This window comes from Macadamia integrifolia, chromosome 4 (genome assembly GCF_013358625.1).
Source record: "Macadamia integrifolia cultivar HAES 741 chromosome 4, SCU_Mint_v3, whole genome shotgun sequence".
In the NCBI taxonomy this organism is placed as follows: Eukaryota; Viridiplantae; Streptophyta; class Magnoliopsida; order Proteales; family Proteaceae; genus Macadamia; species Macadamia integrifolia.
In genome coordinates this window covers 18,341,066-18,361,181 of record NC_056560.1, presented here as the reverse complement: position 1 = coordinate 18,361,181, position 20,116 = coordinate 18,341,066, and the positions used below count along the sequence as shown (strand labels likewise).

The 20,116-nt window shown below is 37.3% G+C and overlaps 2 protein-coding genes across 9 annotated transcripts; both read left to right on the top strand.

The window, feature by feature from the left end:
* The first annotated feature begins 1,871 nt into the window (after positions 1 to 1,871).
* Positions 1,872 to 10,722, top strand: LOC122077235 (exocyst complex component EXO70E2-like). Of its 5 annotated transcripts, none has more exons than XM_042643109.1 (5): positions 1,872 to 5,196; positions 6,191 to 6,317; positions 7,864 to 8,091; positions 8,238 to 8,352; positions 8,798 to 10,722. In XM_042643109.1, exons 1-3 carry the CDS (start codon positions 3,269 to 3,271, stop codon positions 7,933 to 7,935), a joined length of 2,127 nt encoding a protein of 708 aa, XP_042499043.1. In that variant the 5' UTR covers positions 1,872 to 3,268; the 3' UTR covers positions 7,936 to 8,091; positions 8,238 to 8,352; positions 8,798 to 10,722. The 5 variants fall into 5 exon arrangements, with proteins under 5 accessions (XP_042499043.1, XP_042499047.1, XP_042499046.1 ...); XM_042643110.1 differs by lacking the exon at positions 8,798 to 10,722 and having other exon boundaries at positions 1,873 to 1,963; positions 2,562 to 5,196; positions 8,238 to 8,426; XM_042643111.1 differs by lacking the exon at positions 8,798 to 10,722 and having other exon boundaries at positions 1,949 to 1,963; positions 3,213 to 5,196; positions 8,238 to 8,426.
* Positions 10,723 to 14,464: 3,742 nt separating this feature from the next.
* LOC122075478 (magnesium transporter MRS2-5) lies at positions 14,465 to 19,536 on the top strand. 4 transcript variants are annotated; one of them, XM_042640516.1, is made up of 8 exons: positions 14,465 to 14,714; positions 15,900 to 16,019; positions 16,115 to 16,448; positions 17,123 to 17,193; positions 18,337 to 18,465; positions 18,557 to 18,901; positions 19,105 to 19,152; positions 19,260 to 19,536. In XM_042640516.1, the coding sequence occupies exons 2-8, from the start codon at positions 15,957 to 15,959 to the stop codon at positions 19,482 to 19,484; spliced, it is 1,215 nt and encodes a 404-aa protein (XP_042496450.1). In that variant the 5' UTR covers positions 14,465 to 14,714; positions 15,900 to 15,956; the 3' UTR covers positions 19,485 to 19,536. The 4 variants fall into 4 exon arrangements, with proteins under 4 accessions (XP_042496450.1, XP_042496449.1, XP_042496448.1 ...); XM_042640515.1 differs by having other exon boundaries at positions 14,465 to 14,879; XM_042640514.1 differs by having other exon boundaries at positions 14,467 to 14,714; positions 15,900 to 16,448.
* The last annotated feature ends 580 nt before the right edge of the window (positions 19,537 to 20,116 follow it).

Genomic DNA, 20,116 nt, shown 5'->3' with positions numbered 1-20,116 from the left:
AGAGATTATTTTTTTTTTTTATAGATGGAAGCATTAAGATTGTGAGATCGTGAAGGGTACCAAAGAAATAGAAAAAGTGAGAAAGATGAAAAAAAGTGATAATGAGGAAATTAAGGTATTTAAATTTGAAAAAAGGGAAAAATAATTCAGAAAAATAATAGCTACAAAGTATGAGTACATGCTTTTATATATATATATATATATATATATTTAAGGTTTGTTTCCAATGCGGCAAAGTTGGTCTCTTTTTACTAAAGGATCAACATATATAGTTACATAACAACCTGTTAGTGATAGTTAGAATGTCGCATGGTTTTTAGAAATCCAACAAAATATTAATAGAGTATTTTCGTTCTAAAATAATTTTTGAACACCATTGATTTCAGATTTATTTGGGTCGATCTCAATTCAATTTTTTAGGATATACTAAATATCGGCCTTTAACTAAAAGGTAATTTTTATGTTAAATAATTTATAATTTTACTTTTTCACCTTAGTTGGATTATAGAGTTTTTAATTTAATAATGATAAAATCGTGTCATTTCACAAATGCTCAAAAATCATGTGAAACAATGATAACTTTAGTCATGTCATTTTCAAATTAATTTGAACTATTTCTTTTACTCTGATTTAAAGAACTTTTAGAGATAAAACAAGAATTAGTCAAATGAAGGTTACATATTTTAAGTACACTTATTGAAATGTTATTCAAAGAGCCCTTAACTAAAATGACACTCCATATATCATTGCACTTTTTATAGTCATTTCAATTACTTGCTCTGGTTGAATTATAATCAATAAGTTGGTTGAGGGGAGCCACTAATACATGAATCAATTCACATTCATCAAATTTGCAACATAATCTTGCGACAAAAATCAAATGCCACTTATAATACATTTATATTTCAAAACTTTTTACTAAACTATTTTTTAAGAGCACACAAATCTTATATGTATTAGATTGAAGATTGCATTTTCTAATGACTAAAATCTATAATGACGTTTTGGTTCACTTTCTAATTCCCAAGCAAATTTATTTGCCTTCACCTAGGTGGTAAACTTATTTTAAGCAAAAAGTTTTATGGAAGATTCTTAATGACCCACTTACTCGCACCACATGGATGAGTGCTATGTCAATATTCTGACCATTGTCTATACATAAAATGTTTTGGCACCTTCTTATATAGATTCATTTATTATCATGTGTTTTCTTGGTAGTTTTGCAATTTTAAGCTAGATTTTGTTGCTAGATCAAATCCAATTGAATTGAAACTTTACATGTTCTCAGACAGGCACTTAATTCTACCTCTACAAAACTTTTAAAATCCTAGCCCAAAACAGACCTACTAAGAGACACATATGAGTAAATTGTGCATAAATATCCTATGGTAAGCCCTACCATAAAACCTACTATCTTTATTTTATACCAATTAATATTAAATAAACCCCACTTCCCCTCTTATAGTCCTTCAATTTTCAATTCAAGGTTGGAAGTTTGACAATCTCAAAGTCTAGAACAAGACTTAAAATTTTTTTTTTTTAAAGGAAGAAGACTTATATATTATTAAATTATTTTAGCAAAAAACATAGAGTATTAATCAATGAATCAAAGTCAAAATGAATCCACTGACTATTAAGTTCATAACTAGGCAATGTTTACATGAAAAAAATTTCTTGTTACCCAAGTTGTAGAAACTTTTATGTTAATTGGGTTTGCAGCCAAATAAATAGAATATCGAAGGATATTTTAGAAAATACAAAAACCTGTGTTTGCGAAGCCAAAAGGATTTTGTAATTACCCTAGTGAATTAAGACCATTTTGGGCAATTTATAGTTTTTCTATTTCACCACTGTAGCCAAGTCAACATTTTCAAAACAGCTATGCTTTCTTCCTCCAACCTCCGTACAAAAAGTTGAAGTTGGATTGATAATCCATGGAAGACTGGAAGTTGCTTCGAAGAAGGTAGTGCTTCCATATTCCATTTCCTAGAAAAATTAAAAATCTTAATTTCTCCCAAGAGGGTTTCAGGTTCAGCTTCCTTTCTCTCTTTTTGTTTCCTTTTTTTCTTTAGTCTCTCTGGTTGATTCCACGTTATTTCTTATCTAATTTCCTTGATGATTCCTGTCATATTTTTAGTTGGGTTCGTTGTTTCTCACGCCAATTACCTCTCTTTATAAACTCCAAAAATTTGATTTGATTTTCTTTTTGGGGTATCTGTTGATTTCCAGCACCGAACAATTAAGGGCTTTAGTTGAATCTTGTGTGAAGTTTGAGATTGATTACTATTGCTTGTTCAGTCTCAAACTGTCTGATTTGGAGCTAAAATTGCTACCCAATTCTCTGTTGTTTCTCACGCCAATTACCTCTCTTTATAAACTCCAAAAATTTGATTTGATTTTCTTTTTGGGGTATCTGTTGATTTCCAGCACCGAACAATTAAGGGCTTTAGTTGAATCTTGTGTGAAGTTTGAGATTGATTACTATGACCTGTTCAATCTCAAACTTTCTGATTTGGGGCTCAAATTGCTACTCTCAATTCTCTGTTGTTTTTTGTGATTAGTTGTTGTAGAGATTCGGCGGGGATCGAATTTTCTGGAGGAGGGGAGGATTTGAAAACGAAGAACCAGTGATAAGAGTGTAGTTGATTACATGGTTTGAACTTTGAAGGTTCTGTGGCCAATATTATTGGATTGGTCAGGCAGCAGTAAGGGTTTCCTATACATTAGGAACTGACAAAAAGTTCCCATTTCTCTTCATCTCCGTAGTTCCTTTGTTCGAGATTTAAACAGCAGCTCAGAGGACAATGGTGGGTATACTCCTTTTCTGACACCAGGTCTTTTCTGGGCAACTGTTTTGATTTTGGTTTCTCCTTTTTTTGGGTTAATATGCATCTGGTTTTGGTTTCTTTACTCTCTCTTGATCTTTTTTTCTGTTCCATTCTTTCATCTATTTGAGATTAGACAAGAGGTGTCCCTGAAATTGTTGCACTGGACTCTGTCGTTCTCTCATCAAATTTTTTGAAATTGATCCCAAATACCTTCTCCGTGGTTCCTTCCAATTTATTTGCTTCTTGTGAGGGCATCTAATTTGATTGTTTCAATTTAATTTCCATCGCTTCATCGTGCCTACTGAATAGTGGGTCTTTTCTCTGTTGGGAAGTTCCTAAATTCCTGTCACTATTCTTGAGTTCGGAGGTACCGTTTGGTTTCAGGAATTCAAGGCTTCATTTGGGGCTACGAGATTCCTTGCTGCTCTATTTTACATGCTATGGCAGATTGTAAAGATGAGCATGTCATTGCAGCAGCACAGCACATTGTAAAGGCATTAGGGTCAAATAAGAACTTGACTGATGAAGTGAAGAAAATTCTGGAAGAACTTGGCTCTCGATTGTCCACCATGACACTGCTGTCGGAAAACAAGAGAGGGGAGATAAATGAGATTGAAAAGCGGCTCGATTCTGTTCAGGAGAAGATTGCCAGTTGGGAGTCTGATCAGTCTATATGGGACTCAAGCCCGGGGGAAGCTTCTGAGTATCTTCAAGCTGTGGAGGAAGTCCGGAGATTGACGGAAAGCGTGGAGGCTTTATCTTTGGATGAAAATGAAGCAGTGAAACTTCTTAACCGGGCTCACAGTGTTCTTCAAATGGGAATGGCTAAGCTTGAGGAAGAGTTCAGTCACATTCTTGTGCAGAATAGTCAACCCTTTGAACCTGAGCATAAGCCCTTCCGTTGCTGTGAAGTAGATTTTGTGGATGTGGAATCGACCGTTTCAGTCGAAGATGATTTGGATGACTCACTTCGAAGAGATAGTACCTCCAGAGGCTTGGAGGAATTCATCATAGATCTGGTTCATCCAGATGTAATTCCTGACCTCAAAGGCATTGCAAGTTCGATGGTTGCCTCAAAGTATGATCAGGAATGTTTTCAGGCTTACATTAGCATCCGAAAAGATGCTGTGGATGAAGGCCTATTCATTCTTGAAGTGGAGAAACTTAGTATCGAAGATGTGCTAAGGATGGAGTGGAGTAGCTTGAATTGCATGATCAAGAAATGGATCCGGGCAGTGAAGATCTTTGTGCGTGTTTACCTTGCCAGTGAGAAAAATCTTTGTGACCAGATACTGGGGGAGTTTGCATCAGTTAGTTCAGTTTGTTTTGTTGAGGTATCAAAGGGTTCAATGTTGCAACTCCTGAATTTCGGTGATGCCATAGCAATTGGGCCCCGACAACCTGAAAAGCTGTTTAGGATTCTTGACATGTACGAGGTTCTGGCTGAACTTCTCCCTGATATAGAAACTCTTTTCTCTGATGAGGCCGGTTCTTCAGTCAGAATTGAGTGCCATGAGGTCCTAAGGAGATTGGGTGATTCTGTTAGGGGCACTTTTCTTGAATTTGAGAATGCAATTGAATTGAACACATCCACAATTCCCTTTGCCGGAGGTGGGATCCATCCTCTGACCAATTATGTCATGAATTACATCAAGGTCCTTACCGATTACAGTGATACCCTCAATCATCTTCTTGAAAAGCATGATTTATATCCTGCTTCCGCACTATCTAATACCTACCCTGTGATAGAGGAGGAGAATGAGAACAAGTGCTCGTCTTCCTGTACTTCCCTGATGGCTCACTATCTACGATCAATCACTTCAGTTCTAGAGTCCAACCTTGATGGTAAATCCAGGTTGTACAGGGATGAGTCTCTGCAGCACTTTTTTCTGATGAATAACGTCTGTTACATGGTTCAAAAGGTTAAGGGTTCTGAACTAGGAGCACTTTTGGGGGATAATTGGATCCGGCAACACAACAGGAAATTCCAGAAGCATGCAATGAGTTATGAGAGAGCTACTTGGAGTTCTATACTCTCTTTACTGAAGGATGAGGGGATCTGCAACCCAGGTTCAAAGTCTGTCTCGAAAATACTTCTAAAAGAGCGGTTTAGAAATTTTAATCTAGCTTTTGAGGAGGTTTACAAGAGCCAGACTGGGTGGTTGATCTCTGATCCTCAGCTTCGGGAGGATCTACGGATCTCAGTGTCACTGAAAGTTATCCAGGCATACCGGACATACATGGGAAGACATGCCAGTCAGCTGGATGGTGGGAGGCAAATTGACAGGTACATCAAGTACAATGCAGATGATCTGCAGAATTTCCTCTTGGATCTCTTTGAGGGATCCCCAAAATCATTGCATAGGAGGTGAAGAACTCAACAATTTTTGAGTTTCAGAGTTTATTGTTTCTTCCTTTATTTTGTCTTCTGTATTTACATAATTTCATAATTTCATGAGTTGTTGTTCATGACATTAATGGTTCATTGCTTCATGTATTTATCATACTGGTGGAGCCGTAGGTTCTCAAGAGAACTTTGGCATTTGTAATTTTATGACTTACTTGCTCTTTAATGAAAGTATAATTATTGAATTGCACTTATATTATGCAACTTCATTACTGCTTTTGATATGTTATCTCTTGGAGACCCTGACTTCTTTGTACATCGGTTCAAATTTTAGGACCAAACTGTAATGTTGGGAACCCTTCATTATCCTGAGTCATCAATGATAGGGTCAGGTGAAGCTGCTTGAGGATTGGATTTTTGTGGGAACAGCCCAATCTTCGACCTTTTAAGATATGATCACATCAAATTTTAGTTCCAAGCGATCTCTCACCCTTAAGCCTCCTTTCATAACCTTAGGGTATAATTTACATCTGATAACTCAGCGATAAAAACTGGATAAGCACCATTCCTTTGGTTGTCATCCCTGAATGGAAAAGCATGGAAATCATGCAGCATCGAACCTCATGAATTCCTTGTTTAGAACCAACAGAATCATTAGAGAACTACACTGGTCTACATTGTCTATTCCTCATATATCTTTCTTCTGTCTTCTAACCCACACCCTGCCAAAATAAAAATGTGAAATGTTTACTGTCTCAAGATAGTTATTTTGTATGGCCCAACAGATAGAGATGGAAGACTAAATTTACCTGTACTATCCAACTTTTGGTTTCTGTTTTTATTTTATTCTTAGGTTTAAGTTTGCCTACTAGGAAAATGATTCATGCACCGATAAAAAATGTTTAAGCCCAAGCTGTGGCAGGTAAGCATCCAAAAAGTGCAAATTGGGACGTGACATGCATTGGGATGCTTGTAAAAATTGCATTGGAATGGTCATGTGGCTTTTTCCTTTCAGGAGGCTGAGAAAAGAAGGCATGTTCCAGGAAAAAAGCGGCCAAGAGGCATTGGGTGGGTGTGGGACTATGCTCAATGAATGTGCCAAGCATGAACAAAATATTCTCGTAGGCTCCAGTTGTTTCCAGGTAAAAACTGCATACAAGGAAGATACTCAAGTCAAATCAGTACAAAAGAAGTGGAATTATTACCTTAAAATTTTGCTTTTACCTTAAAATGTATGTCTGACGAGCTTTAAGGGCCGTTTGTTTAGAGGAGAGTTAGGGGTGGGAATGTTGTCAGTATGGGACCCACATGTTAGTGGGGTGAAAGACAAGGGAGGTAAAGATGAGGTCAAGTTAATCTTTCCCACCCCAGCAGTGTTTGGTTGGAGGAGAGAGATCGAAAGAGAAAGAGGGAAAGAGCGACAATCCATGAGCGAGCTTTGTTCTCTGTTCAAAACTCTGTTTCAGGTAGGGAATCACCACCTTCGCCGGCGAATTTGGAGGAAGAGAAAGCGATTGTAGATAAAGGATTTTACTTGCATCCATCGCCATTGAGTGCTCCAAGTGGTTCAGACCCACCTGTGCTTCTTCCTTTGTTTCCTTTGAGTTCTCAAAGGCAGCAACAACATGGGATCTATAAAAGCCTTTTACAGAAGAAGGGTATGTAAGAGTTCTTGTTTTTCCGCCATTTTTGTTGGGTTCAAGATCTTTATTTTGAGAGACTCACAAATTCCCGCATCTCCCTGTTCTAGGTTTTTTTTAATCGGATATTATAAAAACCTTTTCTGTGCTGGATTTGTTTGATTCTCATCCCCACCTTCTTTTCATTCTCTCCATTCCATCTCCTTCTCCAACCGCATCTTCTTTTCATTCTCTCCATAACCCCAGGTTCATTGATGAGCACAAAACTGAGAGCGGTACCTTCAAGGTCGGCCTTAACATGTGACCGACGACGAGTACAGAGCTATGTATTTGGGCACCAAGTTCGACCTTAAGCACCGTTCATCAAGGCCTAACAGAAACCGCTATGCTTTCCGGGCAGACGATAGCCTGTCGGATTCCACCAATCGGAGGGACTGTTGCAACGACGATGTCCAATGGTTCTTCAATATTGCTCTCCGCTAAAACACCAAGATTTTTGCCAAAGTCCCCATCAAAGTCCCACTAAATTGGTGGGACTTTGGTGAAGGCTGGGGTGGGAGAAAGGGACGTCCACGTGGGCCGACAAGAATAGTTACAATGTTTCCCCATAATCCTTCCCCGGTTAAACAAACAACTCAAATTTTCTTGGGGTGGTATAGTTCGTACAATTATCCCACCCCAGCAAAACCCCTCTAAACAAACAGGCCCTAAGTGATGGGTTTGCCAGTGTTTTGTACAAATTCAAGTGGATGTTGTAGGTCTGTAGCCGAATGACTAAGTTGGTGGGCATTGTTACTTCAATAGTAGACAAGATCCCCTACAAGTTGACATTTGTAAATCATAGTTTACAGCTGACATGCTCAAATGCTCTATCCCATATTTAGAACCTGATAAAAGAGAGACGACTTTTGGCACCACATTTTCCCTCTTATGTCTTTCTTAATAATTTTGCTCATCAATCTCCCTTCATATGCCGTTCTCAATTTTTCATTATTTTTATTTCCATTTTCAATTTACTGGGAATTATGGAATCAATTGGAAATTGAAGGTCATGGCTCTATGCGAAGACATCAGCTGCACTGGTGCCACCATTTACACTCTTGCCCTCTCTGCACTGTGAAGTCCTTTCTATCCCTCATCATTTGCACACCCCCGGTGCAGTTGAAGACAAGCAATAGTTTTTTCCTCTTTTTCTTCAAAAACCAGCTTCATCATCTGATGAATAGCCAACAGAGTTGTCAGGCAATTGATGGGTGACAGACTAATCCACACGAAGGTAAGAATTGAAGCCTTTAATCCATGCAAAAATAAGATTTCATCTATGCTACGCTGCCATTTTTTAATTATAGTTTGTTGGAGCTTTATATCATGTATTCCCCCCCCCCCTTTTTCCATGGTTTGAATTTGTATTACTTCTGACAGGTGAACAAATTCTACGGTTCTTTCACAGCATAGAGCGTGTGTTCAGAGATCTGGTGCAGTTACTAGTTGGGTACTTTGTTTTTGGTCCTCAAAGGGAATGAGAGTAATGGTGGAGGTAATTTCAGCTTTGCACCCACTTTATATTAGCAACACTTTCTGTCTCCCCTGTTTGAATTACTTCTTCTTTTTTTTCTGGGGAGGGGTGGACAAAATCTTCAAATTTCTCTTATTGGCTGTGAAAGTACGGCATAATTGATGTTTTTGGTGTATTGTATTTGTTGTTTCATTTTCTTCCCATTTGACAGTTGGGATGGGGGATGGGGGATGGGGTCTGGGGGCTGGGGTAGTAGTGGTATTGGATAGCATTTGATGTGTGTCTGTCTTTGCTTCAGATGCTTAGTTGATGGGAAGAAATTTGGGCAGTGAAAACCTGCAATCAGTTATAGATAATCCATTTTCTAGTTATCTTTTATTTTCCCAGAGGTGGATAATAAGGTCATATTTTTTAAAATACGGCCTTATTTTAATACTGATAACTGAATCGGGCGATGGTTTTGTAGGTTGAATTTGATATTTGTGGCTCAGGGAGAAAAAGATGTTTTTTTGACGTTTAATATTTACTACATTCAGTGAGTTGATTTTCTTATGTTTGAGCATGTTCATTTTGCTATCAAGTTTTCATGGTATTTGACTGTATCCTGTTTTTGCTCCCCTTCTTGGTGTCTGTTGGATTGAAATGAAAAAGTATAATCCGTCTTTTGCAGTTGAAATTTAATTCTCTGAAGTTCTAGAGTTTATAAGGAAAATAGCCTTTATTCTTCTTTGATGACATCTCTTAAAGTTGTACTGGAACTGTGCAATATCATGCACAATACGAAGTTCATATGGAAGTTTTCTTGCCACCAAGTAAAAAAGCATTGGTTTAGGAAATGCCTTGAAACTTGAAAGAGAGCACCTGTTTTGATGCTTAGAAAAAGTAGAAAATGTTCCTTCTGCCCTATATTTTTTACTGTGCTATGCGGAAGGGGAATCAGTCTGTCCTCTTTTCAGAAATTAAAGTTTTATGAAAGGGATTTGGCCTCACTTCTTACTCTCATTGGAGTGTCCTAGATTCATCCTCCTGATGTCCTCGGCTTGATGTGGTCCTAGGAAATACATCATGAGGTTCATTCTTCTGATTGATACTCTGAATATGCAATAAACAGCATTCGAAATCATACAACCGTCAATGCCTTTGGATTTCTGGCTGTGTTAATTATAGTTGAACTCATTGCAAAAGGGGGGAATTAGTAAAAATCACAGTACGGACTAAACAGACAGAATTACATAAATGGAGACCAGAACAAAAGGAAAAATGATGAACAACTGCAGTGACAAATGGGGAGCATACTTGAAGGTTCACACTTGCCCTACTCATCTATGATTGATTGCGCCAGTTGTATGGAACTACATACCAAAACCCTTTTGATTTGGTTGTTGCAGTGTGACAGGTTAGCACATTTGGGTCCTGCTTTTGGCATTTTTGCACCTAGTGGACACTTTTAGATTCAAACCCACATCTTCACTTTGGCAGCCTGAGTTCTTCATCTCCCTCCCTGCCTCCTTGTGTGTGTGTGTAGTTCTTTTCTGATATGAGGTTGTTTCAAACCAAAAAGGTTGTAAAGACAGCTTAATATCGAACAAGATAAGAAATATGCCAAGGCCATTCAATGTAGGAGTCACTGCTTAACTAGGCCACCAATTTGTTGAATCAACAGACTTGGAGATTTAGTGCCCACTAGGCCACTATAGGTGCAGGTTTGTCACCTTTTTCCCAGAGTACTTGCAGAAGAGTTTCTTTGAAACAGCTACAGTTAGTACTCTGTTTCAGATAATCAGCTCTTGTTGGATTCTAATGCTGTATCACAGAAGTTCAAATAACCTAATTTTTGAAGTGCAAAGCAGAGGCAGCAATGGTATAAGTTTTGTCAATACCCATTCATCTTATAAAATAACTGTCACCTGCTTCAGCTGAAAAAAGAACAGATCCAGAAGTTGCAGCTTCAGCTTGAATGGCTTTTATCTGGAAGATAAGGGCGAGGCTCTGGCACAATTTAAGTTGCACTATTGCAATATGTTGGTCACAGGTTCAAAACTTGGAAACAACATTTGCTACGAAGCAAGGCTACGGTTGCATACACTTACCCCTCCCAGACCTTGCAGTAACGGGAGCCTTGTGTACTGGGTTGCTCTTATAGTGGCTTCATTGCCTCATTGGTGCTCAAATTTTGTGGACAACTCATATTATAGATTTTATGTGATAAGTTTTAGCTTAAAAGCACCAGAACTCCTAGCATGTCTCTTATGGTTAAGATTTAAACTAGGAAATATAGAAGGGAAATACTTTAATAGCTGGTAGACCATATGCAGTTTGGCTTTATTGTATTTTATATGATCTGTTCAAGAACAGAATAATATTTTCATTGATTTATACACATGAGCCCAAAAGTTAACTGATATACATGAGTCACAAATGGCCAATCAATGTGGTAACCCATCTATCAATTAGCCCCCCTCTCACATCAGATCATGGGCTTGAGTGCTAACCTTGGGGTTTACTATCACTCTCCTACATTTAGCCTATATTTACTAAAACTCCCCTACTTTTTACTTTTTTTCAAAATACTCCTTTACTTTTTGACTTTTACATCTCTTTCTTCCTTGCTATATTTAAATACTCAAATTGCCCTTCATTTTCACTTGTAACCTATTAAATTTTTTTCATATTGATTGGTTCAAATTGATTGGGAATGAAAATCAATACTTTACATGGGTTTCATTCCTCCATTGGAGGGTGGTGAGCTCTCATAAACTTAAATCTCTTTCCACTGGGGAAGGATTAAGTGGTCCGTATCGGTATTGATTGAGAACGATAGAGATCCAATATTTTTATCAATTTTTTTGTAATTTTTTTAATCTCTAAAACCATGTATTGCAATCCTAATGGGGAATGTAACATTAAATTCGATATCGATCCAAATTAGTAGTAATTGAAATAGACACCAACCCAATACCGATAAAAAAAAATAGATACTAAGCTCGTGATGATGGATGAAACAAAAGAAAAAAAATAATAAATAAATAATAACATTGATGATGAATGAGACGAAAATAATAATAAATAAACAATAATCTTGATGATGGTTGAGACAAAAATAATAATAAATAAATAAATAATATCTTTAGGTGACTCAATACTAATGTATTTAATAAAAAAATTAAAAAAAAATTGAAAATAGAAAAATAATGGTATGAGAGCTAAGGAGATGTTTGAGTTTCAGCCAACAAAGTAACATTTAAATAAGTAATAATAGAAGGACAAAGTCACTTGGTTGTTTTCTTAGATTAGTAAAAGTATGTTTTGAACCAAAAAATTTGAAAAAAATTTAATAGATTATAAGTGAAAAGGAGGAGTAATCTAGGTATTTAAAAAGAGGAGGGGAGAAAGAAATATAAAAATCTAAAAGCTGGGGAGTATTAGATGAAATAGAAAAAATGTAAAAAATAGGAAAATATTAGTAAATATAGGTGAGTGTAAGAGGCTCAGTAGATTTCTCTTGTTGCCTCTATTGCCTAGAAAACCCTACTGTCACGGTATGACAAATGTCTTCTTTGAAGAGGAACCCACCATTTGTGGGATGGTCCCACTGCCACATCTCCCATCAGACATGGATTGATTGTCTATATAACAAAAAATGACAGCATTTACGTCTCCCTTTCTCTCATTCGTTTCACCCAAAAAAAAAAAAATAAAGAGTATTGAGTACACGTGTCACCCTTTGAAGGTGGTATTGCACGAAATTGTACGAGATCGGAATTGCAGACGATTTTTTTCCGTGATTAAGGCTCTTAATCTTTTGTGTTCTGACATCCCAGGCCCAGCTAAGCTGCCACGTATAGAAAAAGCTTGCCTCATACAGGTACTCTGTACCTGTCGCGTTCAATCTGCAAACCAAGAAGCTTTGTCATGTTGCCCCCCACCCCCTCTTTGTCGTACAAGGTATGTAAGGTATCTCATCAATTATCATCTTTAGTGGGAAAGTATTTTCAGTGAGGGAATGTGGTCCCAACGCCTAGGTATATGGGTGTTAAATCTTGAGCTTACGTCGGTATGCCCGATCGAGTCCGACTCGTTCAAAGCCTGACCTGAATTGACCTGTTTAATAAATGTGAATTATGGTGCAAGCTATTAGCTCATTGGGTGCCTGATCGATTCGATTCATTTAAAAAGTTTATTTAAATCGAGTCTAACTTGATCCCTTTAAAATTGCCTAAATATCTATTTTATCACTACTAATACAAAATAATAGTAAAGACTTTGTAATAAAAAATCTATGATAGATGATGTTGAACACGGTATTACATTCAACTTTGTAATAAAATAAAATAAGGTATTTTGAGATGTTTTAATGGTAAGTGAATGTCGAGCAAACAACTCTTTCTTCTTTTCTTTTTTTCTTGTCTTTCTTGTAAGAAACAACTATGATCTCATATATGATTAACTGTAAAGAGTTTTTGGGTGACTTTTACTATGTTCAAATGGAAAGATTTATAGACATTTAATCCACTTAAAAAAAGATTTTAAGGGGAGTCCGTTTAGAGTCTGTTTAGACTTAAGTATGTATGTAGCCCGTTTAAGGCCCATTTTAGGTGGCCCGATTAAAGCTTGACACCGATCGGCTCGATTACAAACAGTACCATGCCCCCCAAACCTAGGCCTGTTTAAGTAAACAGGTGTTCACAGTGCAAGGGTTTCACACCGCTAGGCCCGGCCATGCCTAGCCCGACCGATTGACACCCCTACCTAGTTATATGGGGATTGCTCCTCGTGAAATAGAAAATAATACCTCAATTGATTTTTTTTCATGCGTTTTCATTAGCTTTTATGCGTGCACACAAGCTACACTCTCTCATAGAAAATATTTCCTTCATCTTAATATATGATGGGAAGGAGAAGGTTAGAGATTGTGTGGATAGGCGCACGATCTCAGGTTCGATTCCCTAACTGTGCATCTACGATTTAAGTGGAGACCGTGGAGGTGGGTTGCTATGCTGGTCTCCCTGAGGATTAGTTGAGGTGCACGTAACCTGGCCCAGACACCTTGGTTAATTAAAAAAAAAAAACGAAGGAGGAGGTTGGGTATACCATTAGCTATTATGGAATTGGCAGCTTCAATCAATTGTAATTCAAGATACATATGGGCATTGGTGTCTTCTTAATGGGGTAGAGAAGAGCAAGTGATTGACACAAGTCTGGGCACTCCCACCCTACTAACTCTCCCTCCTCTTATAAGACAGCATTGCTCATTTATATTAGTATGGGAAAAACAACTATGTCTAAGAGCAAGGTAGGATGTGGCGAATTGACTACTTCACACCCAATGAAACACTATGTTTTAATCCTCATTGATGCTTCTATGTATGCTCTAATTGGTCCTACACTGATATAGGGTCACGTTCCTTTTGTATCATGGTCCATCATATACTCTCATTGGTGATATCGTTAGCCTGCCGTATGCGACGTGGTGTGTCTTTCAAATCTTGGAATCGCTAAGTGAATCGTCCAAAGCTGATCATTGATTCAAATCGGATGAAATCAATAAGAATCAATCAAAAATTGACAGAAATCGACAGAATCATTTGTGAATCTCTGGGATCCATCAATGCTGATTCATAAATCACCGACCAATCTAATTCTGATTGCTTAAACCGCGTTGCATCCCTCTTCCAATCTTAAAACTACAAACTTTAATGTCTTATCAATTCTTTAACTTATTTAAAAAAAAAAAAAAAAAAAAAAAGAAAGAAAGACCAAGTTTCACTAAGGACACGGTGAATGGATAACCTATGAAAGCATACAATAAGGGGGGAAGAGAGGTAGAGTCCTCCAAAGAGTGATAGGGATCACATCTGGAGTTCTGGACCATCTCATTATTCAGCCACTAGTTAAAAATTAAAAATAAAATAAAATTTCAAACATATCGCATTTTTATCGAAAGATCCAAAACTCATGAATATCTTCAGCCCGGATTCTCATAAATGGAGGTGATTATGTATCTCACGGTGAAAATTCTCTCTCTCCCAAGGTCTTCTTATGGTGGAAAAGGAAGGAATCTCAGCACATGCAAAGTTCGAGGGTTTTTTTTTTTTGGGGGGGTGGGGCAAATAATGGGTGAAGTTTAAGTAGTTTGTCTTCAGAGGTAAAACGGATCAAAACGAAGATTATCGAAATGATTCGAACTATTTCAGAACTCAACTTGGCTCTTTCATTTCATCACTTTATTGGGTTCTTTGACTTCTTTCATCAACTAATATAAATGTCAGTTAGTCCGCCAAGAGACAATCAATCATCCCTAAAATGCTGGAAAATCAAAATTCAGGTGGTGAAAAAGGGTGTGCATAGATTCTTTCATGGCGTCTGAACAAATCTTTTCATGGGTACTGAACATAACTCTTTTATCTAGTCTTTCTTCTTCTTAATCTTATCTTTTAAGTAGCAGTTAAGAGTCTACTGGGGAGAAAATCCGTCAATCTTCACTACCCATATCTCGTATTTTCCGATTCCTGTAATCTGAATTCAGAAGCCAACTAAGGACTCATGAGGTACTTCTTCTCCCCTTTCAACTCGGTGTCCAGACACCCTTCTTACCAATTTTCTTATATTCTCTCTAAGAATTTCAATTTATGGTTTCTGCGATTGCTTTATGTAGATTGTGAGATAGATATTCCATTTTTAGCGGAAATTGATGGACTTGATCTTGGTTTGGGTGTTGGAATTTCTGTAAAATTTTATTAATACAGATTGATTCCCTTGTTTGTAGGCTGCCTAATTTTATATAGTTGAAACTGAAAAAATTTGAACAAGGGTTTCGAATATTAATTGATTGTATATCAAGTAAGAGAGATTTCACTTGTGAGTTGTGATTGAGACTGTAGGCTTGCCTTCTTTCGGTCATGAATCGTCATTTTATGAACCATGGGAGCAATCTAGATCCTTCTCATCTGCCCCTCCATGCGGGGCGGAATGCGAAGTACATCGGGCTCCCATGCCCTGGCTCAGGACCTTGGTTAAGGAGAGGCCCAAGCACCTATAAGTCTCCACATCAGGCTACTCACATCTGATGTGGAATTATTAATTCCACCTTCTGGATGGAACCTCAACACCATGTATGTGAGTGTCACAAATTCTGTCCCCAATTCGTGGAAATCCTCTGGAGATTAGAATATCAGAATTTTGGTTGTCAGGTTTTTCGCCATAATTAGAAGAAAACTACTGGTTGAGATTGATAATCCAAGGGCATAGTAATTAAAGTATAATTCAGGTTTATTGACAAAACTATTATGTATTACTGTAAAAGTAGTCTGTTGTACCAAATTGATATCTTTCTTTGTTGTGTATGAGATTATTTTAACACCCTTCCAACTTGATTGCTGGTTCTGCTTTAGCTTATTGATTATGTAGAAGGTCATTCACTTGGGTTCAATTGTTGGTCCTGCTAATTTCATTTTTTTTTTTTTTTTTTTTTCATTGCCTTCTAATGTATGAATGATATGGGTAATATCAAGATTGCTTGAGTCATAAGTCTGAATAATTTAATTGGATTCTCTGTATACTCAAATCAGGCTGCAGGTTATACCATGTGATTCAGCTTGCATCCGTTAGAACTTATCTGGATTTGAATGCAACTGAAAGGAGCATGGTTGAGCTTCAAGAAAAGTAAAATCCAATGGAAGAACCAAAAGGTTCATTTCTTCCTACCCATCTACGTGAACCTGTTTCTTCTCACAACAGTGCCACACTTGGCACAAATGGGCCCATGAATCCTCCTCCCTTTCAGGGTTTCAGTTATCCAGGCATGAAAAAGAGAGGCCACGGAAGTCGTTCATGGATAAGGATCGATCAAAACGGAAACTCAAAGATTCTGGACCTTGATAAGGCCACCCTAATGAGACGTTGTTCCCTGCCTTCCAGAGATCTTCGGCTTTTGGATCCTTTATTCATTTATCCTTATACTATATTAGGTCGTGAAAAGGCTATTGTTGTCAGTCTTGAACAGATTAGGTGCATAATCACAGCTGATGAGGTTATCCTGATGAATTCCTTGGACAGCTCTGTTGTGCAATATGAATCAGAACTCTGTAAACGCCTTGAGATGAGCAAAGATCAAACTGGTAAGGATACTGTATCCAACTTTCATAGTAGTTGTGAAGATGCACAAGTGGATTTAGTCAAGAAAAGATGGCTGGCCTCCTTAATGAGTAGGCTGCAACCATGTAGTCATAATGAGTAAAGGAATCAAAAGATTTTGCCAAACATTTGGATTTAGTTTTGGAATTTATATGCATATTTGATTGTTTTTCAATCAATATAGACTAATGCCCCCCCCCCCTTTAACCTTTCTCCCATCCTCTTTTGGAAACCCTAACATATTCAAGCTAGGTTGAATGACTACCCAATCATCTTGCACCTGGTCGGACGGTGTATGATGCTTGGGTAGTCATTCACCTAACCTAGCTAGAATATGTTAGGATTTTTATTAAAATGGGATATTTTTTGTTTCTTTCAATCAATCCTTCATTTTGTATGAAATTTTCATGTTTCTCTTTACCTATTTCTCACTCAAATTGAGGAGTATGGTCAAACTTTTTTGTAACTGAGATTTAGAATTTTTAGTTTGAGTTTAAGAAAACTTTTTTTTGCAGGGTCAAGATTTTGGATATCATAAATATGGACCTGACTTTTCATGTTTACCATGACAGCAACTGTGATTACAATTTTCTCTTTAATGGATATAAATAGTACATGAAAAGCTTACATCTTGTACTGATCTGGCGATTCAATTTAGATGATCTGCCTTTCGAATTTAGGGCACTGGAGCTGGCTTTGGAGCTGACGTGCATGTCTCTTGATGCTCAGGTATGTAATAACCCCAACATCGAAGTCCTGGAGACCAAAATCATGATTAGGATATTCTATTCCATGTATTTATGCCAAACTACCTAGTTCTGTAACAGCATAGATCCTATGATTGATTGCATTTTGTCAACCTAGATTGGTATTTCTAAATGCTGTGTTGGATTGCCACCTACAATGAAATTACGTAGTCTTTTATTCACATTGCATTTACATGCATTAGGTGATGTTTTAAAATGGAATCTCCTGTGTGTCGGGTTAATTTGTTGGGGCCACCCCCTCCCCCCCGGGGCCAAAAAAAAAAATTAGGGATTTAGATTTTTATAAATAATCAACCTGCTTTTATTATTATTTTTATTCATACTTCAATCATGAATGGGATGAATCCATTTTTTGTGAAGACATATTCACTCAAATGCTATGCAAAACTTGAGTGAAACCTTCTCATTCTAGATGAATAGATGATAGTGAAATGTAGTGTGACCACTGGTCATTTAATATGGCAATCAGTGCAGACTGAATCCTTACACCTTTCATCGAATAAAGTAAAGCTACCACTCCTTTTGGGGTCATGAGGTTGATCCTCGGGCTGAACAGAAACATGTGGGCGATCATCACCTAAAAGTTTTCGTGTAATGACTTCCTCTCCTTGATTAATCTTTGATTTCTGCTTTTTCATTTCTTGATTTTCAGCTATTAGACTATTGTTTATGTTAATAATTATTCAGTTCAAAGCACATTGATCTAATTTTCTGTAGATTCTGTCCATTTTGTACTTGAGTGAAATAATATTTGTACAACAGTTTAGGTTATCTATGGTTTCATTTATTCACATATTTTCTGTATTATGCCTGCATGTAATGTCTCTTATGTTTTTGGTTTAGAAAACAGATAAAGCTTTTGAAAAACCATAATTTAACAATATCTTTCATGTAATGGAATGAAAAGACAGACCTTTAATTTTTGTGATATGTTTCTATTTTCCGAGTTATATATTGCAATTGAATTATGCTTTTTATTGAACTCAAATATCAGGGATCGCCGCCCTTTAGATGTCCCTATAACTCAAACCTTAAAAAATTGGAGGTTTGAAACACCGATCATGGTTGTCTCCACATATTCTTAAGCCATTATTGTGTTCTACAGGCAAAGGAGCTGGAGTTGGACGTATATCCAGTACTAGATGAGCTTGCATCATCCATCAGCACTATAAAACTAGAACGTGTCCGGAGACTCAAGGGCAATCTCCTTGCATTGACTCATCGAGTTCAGAAGGTATATTCACCGAGCCCTACCACAGCATATTGTTTTTCCAACTACCACTTATTTTGTTGGAATATTATTAACTTTTATATGGGCAATCCAGGTTCGTAATGAAATAGAGCAGCTCATGGATGATGATGGGGACATGGCTGAGATGTACCTGACTATGAAGAAAGAAAGAATGGAGGCTTACTCCACATCTGAACATTATTTCCAAAATAACATTCCAGCTGGGACTGAGTTGTTGTCAAAATCTGTACCTGTTTCACCTGTTGGTTCTGTAAGTAGGGCTAATAAACTGGAAAAGGCTTTGAGCAGCGCTTTGAGTTCAAGTAAATATGGAAGCTTAATTGGATCATCAAATAATGGAGAAAACATTGTAGAGCTTGAAATGTTGCTGGAAGCATATTTTGTTGTTATTGACAACACCTTCAGTAAGCTTTTTTCGGTAAGACATGATGCTCTGCTTTTCTTAAGGAACGACTTGAACCTTTATTACTTGGGTAGTGTTTAACAACTACCGTGATGCCACTGTTACCGTTGTCTGGTTTTAAAATAGACTGTTTATTGTGTCTGATAGCTGGGATAGAACAATTGCTAATTAGAAGGCTTTATATGATTCTGAAATTTCATTCTTCTTGGTGTTTGCAGCTGAAAGAATACATAGATGACACTGAAGATTTCATCAACATTAAACTGGTGAGAGCTGATAGAAGCACCGTGAATACATCTTCCTTCTAGACGTGTTTTAAATATGTTGAAAAACCTCATTCCTTTCTCTCTTCTCTGTTTTTGGGTATAAACAGGGAAATGTGCAGAACCAGCTTATAAAATTTGAGTTGCTCCTAACAGCAGCCACTTTTGTTACTGCAATTTTTGCCGTTGTGACTGGAGTTTTTGGGATGAACTTCCAACCTGATCTCTTCAATTACCCTGATGCCTTCAACTGGGTCTTGATTATAACTGGAATTGCATGTGGGATTATATACATATCTTTCTTCTTGTATTTCAAACACAAGAGAGTATTGTAAACAAATTTTTCCGAATGAAAAAATAAATGATGTCTTTATAATTCCATATGCATATTTTGAGGCTATGTTTGGAATGTCTCGTTCTCAGAATCCGCATTCCCATTTTCAGAATGCAAAATATATTTCTTAACTGAGTTACGATACATTTTTGGCACAATACATTCTTGATTTTGGAGTTCTCAGGCATTTCATCGAACACCTCGTGGGTTACTACCAAATATTGAATCTTGTCCAATGCTGCCATGAGTTTGTCTGTGTCACAAGTACTTGCATCAATTATCATCGCAAATACTAGTTCCCACTTCCCACTTCAATCAATCCCTGCCATTGCCCAGGGCTTGTGTGAGTTATGGTGATATTCGGTTTCCATGGTTGCCCAAAATTTTGCTGTGACCATCAAGAAGTCTCTGAATGAGGGTGAACTTATGCTTGAAAGACAAGACCGAACCGGCTGGTCACAGCTGAAAGAACCATGGTTCAGAGTCGAAACAAAGGAAGCCAAAATGAGAACATGGAATGGGTTTTCTCGCATTCCAGAATGATCTGTTCTTGAGAACATTCTGAGGTTATAGAAAGAGAATGTACACGCCGTGTTCTTAGTGTTCTACAATAGATTCTAGTGCAGAACACAT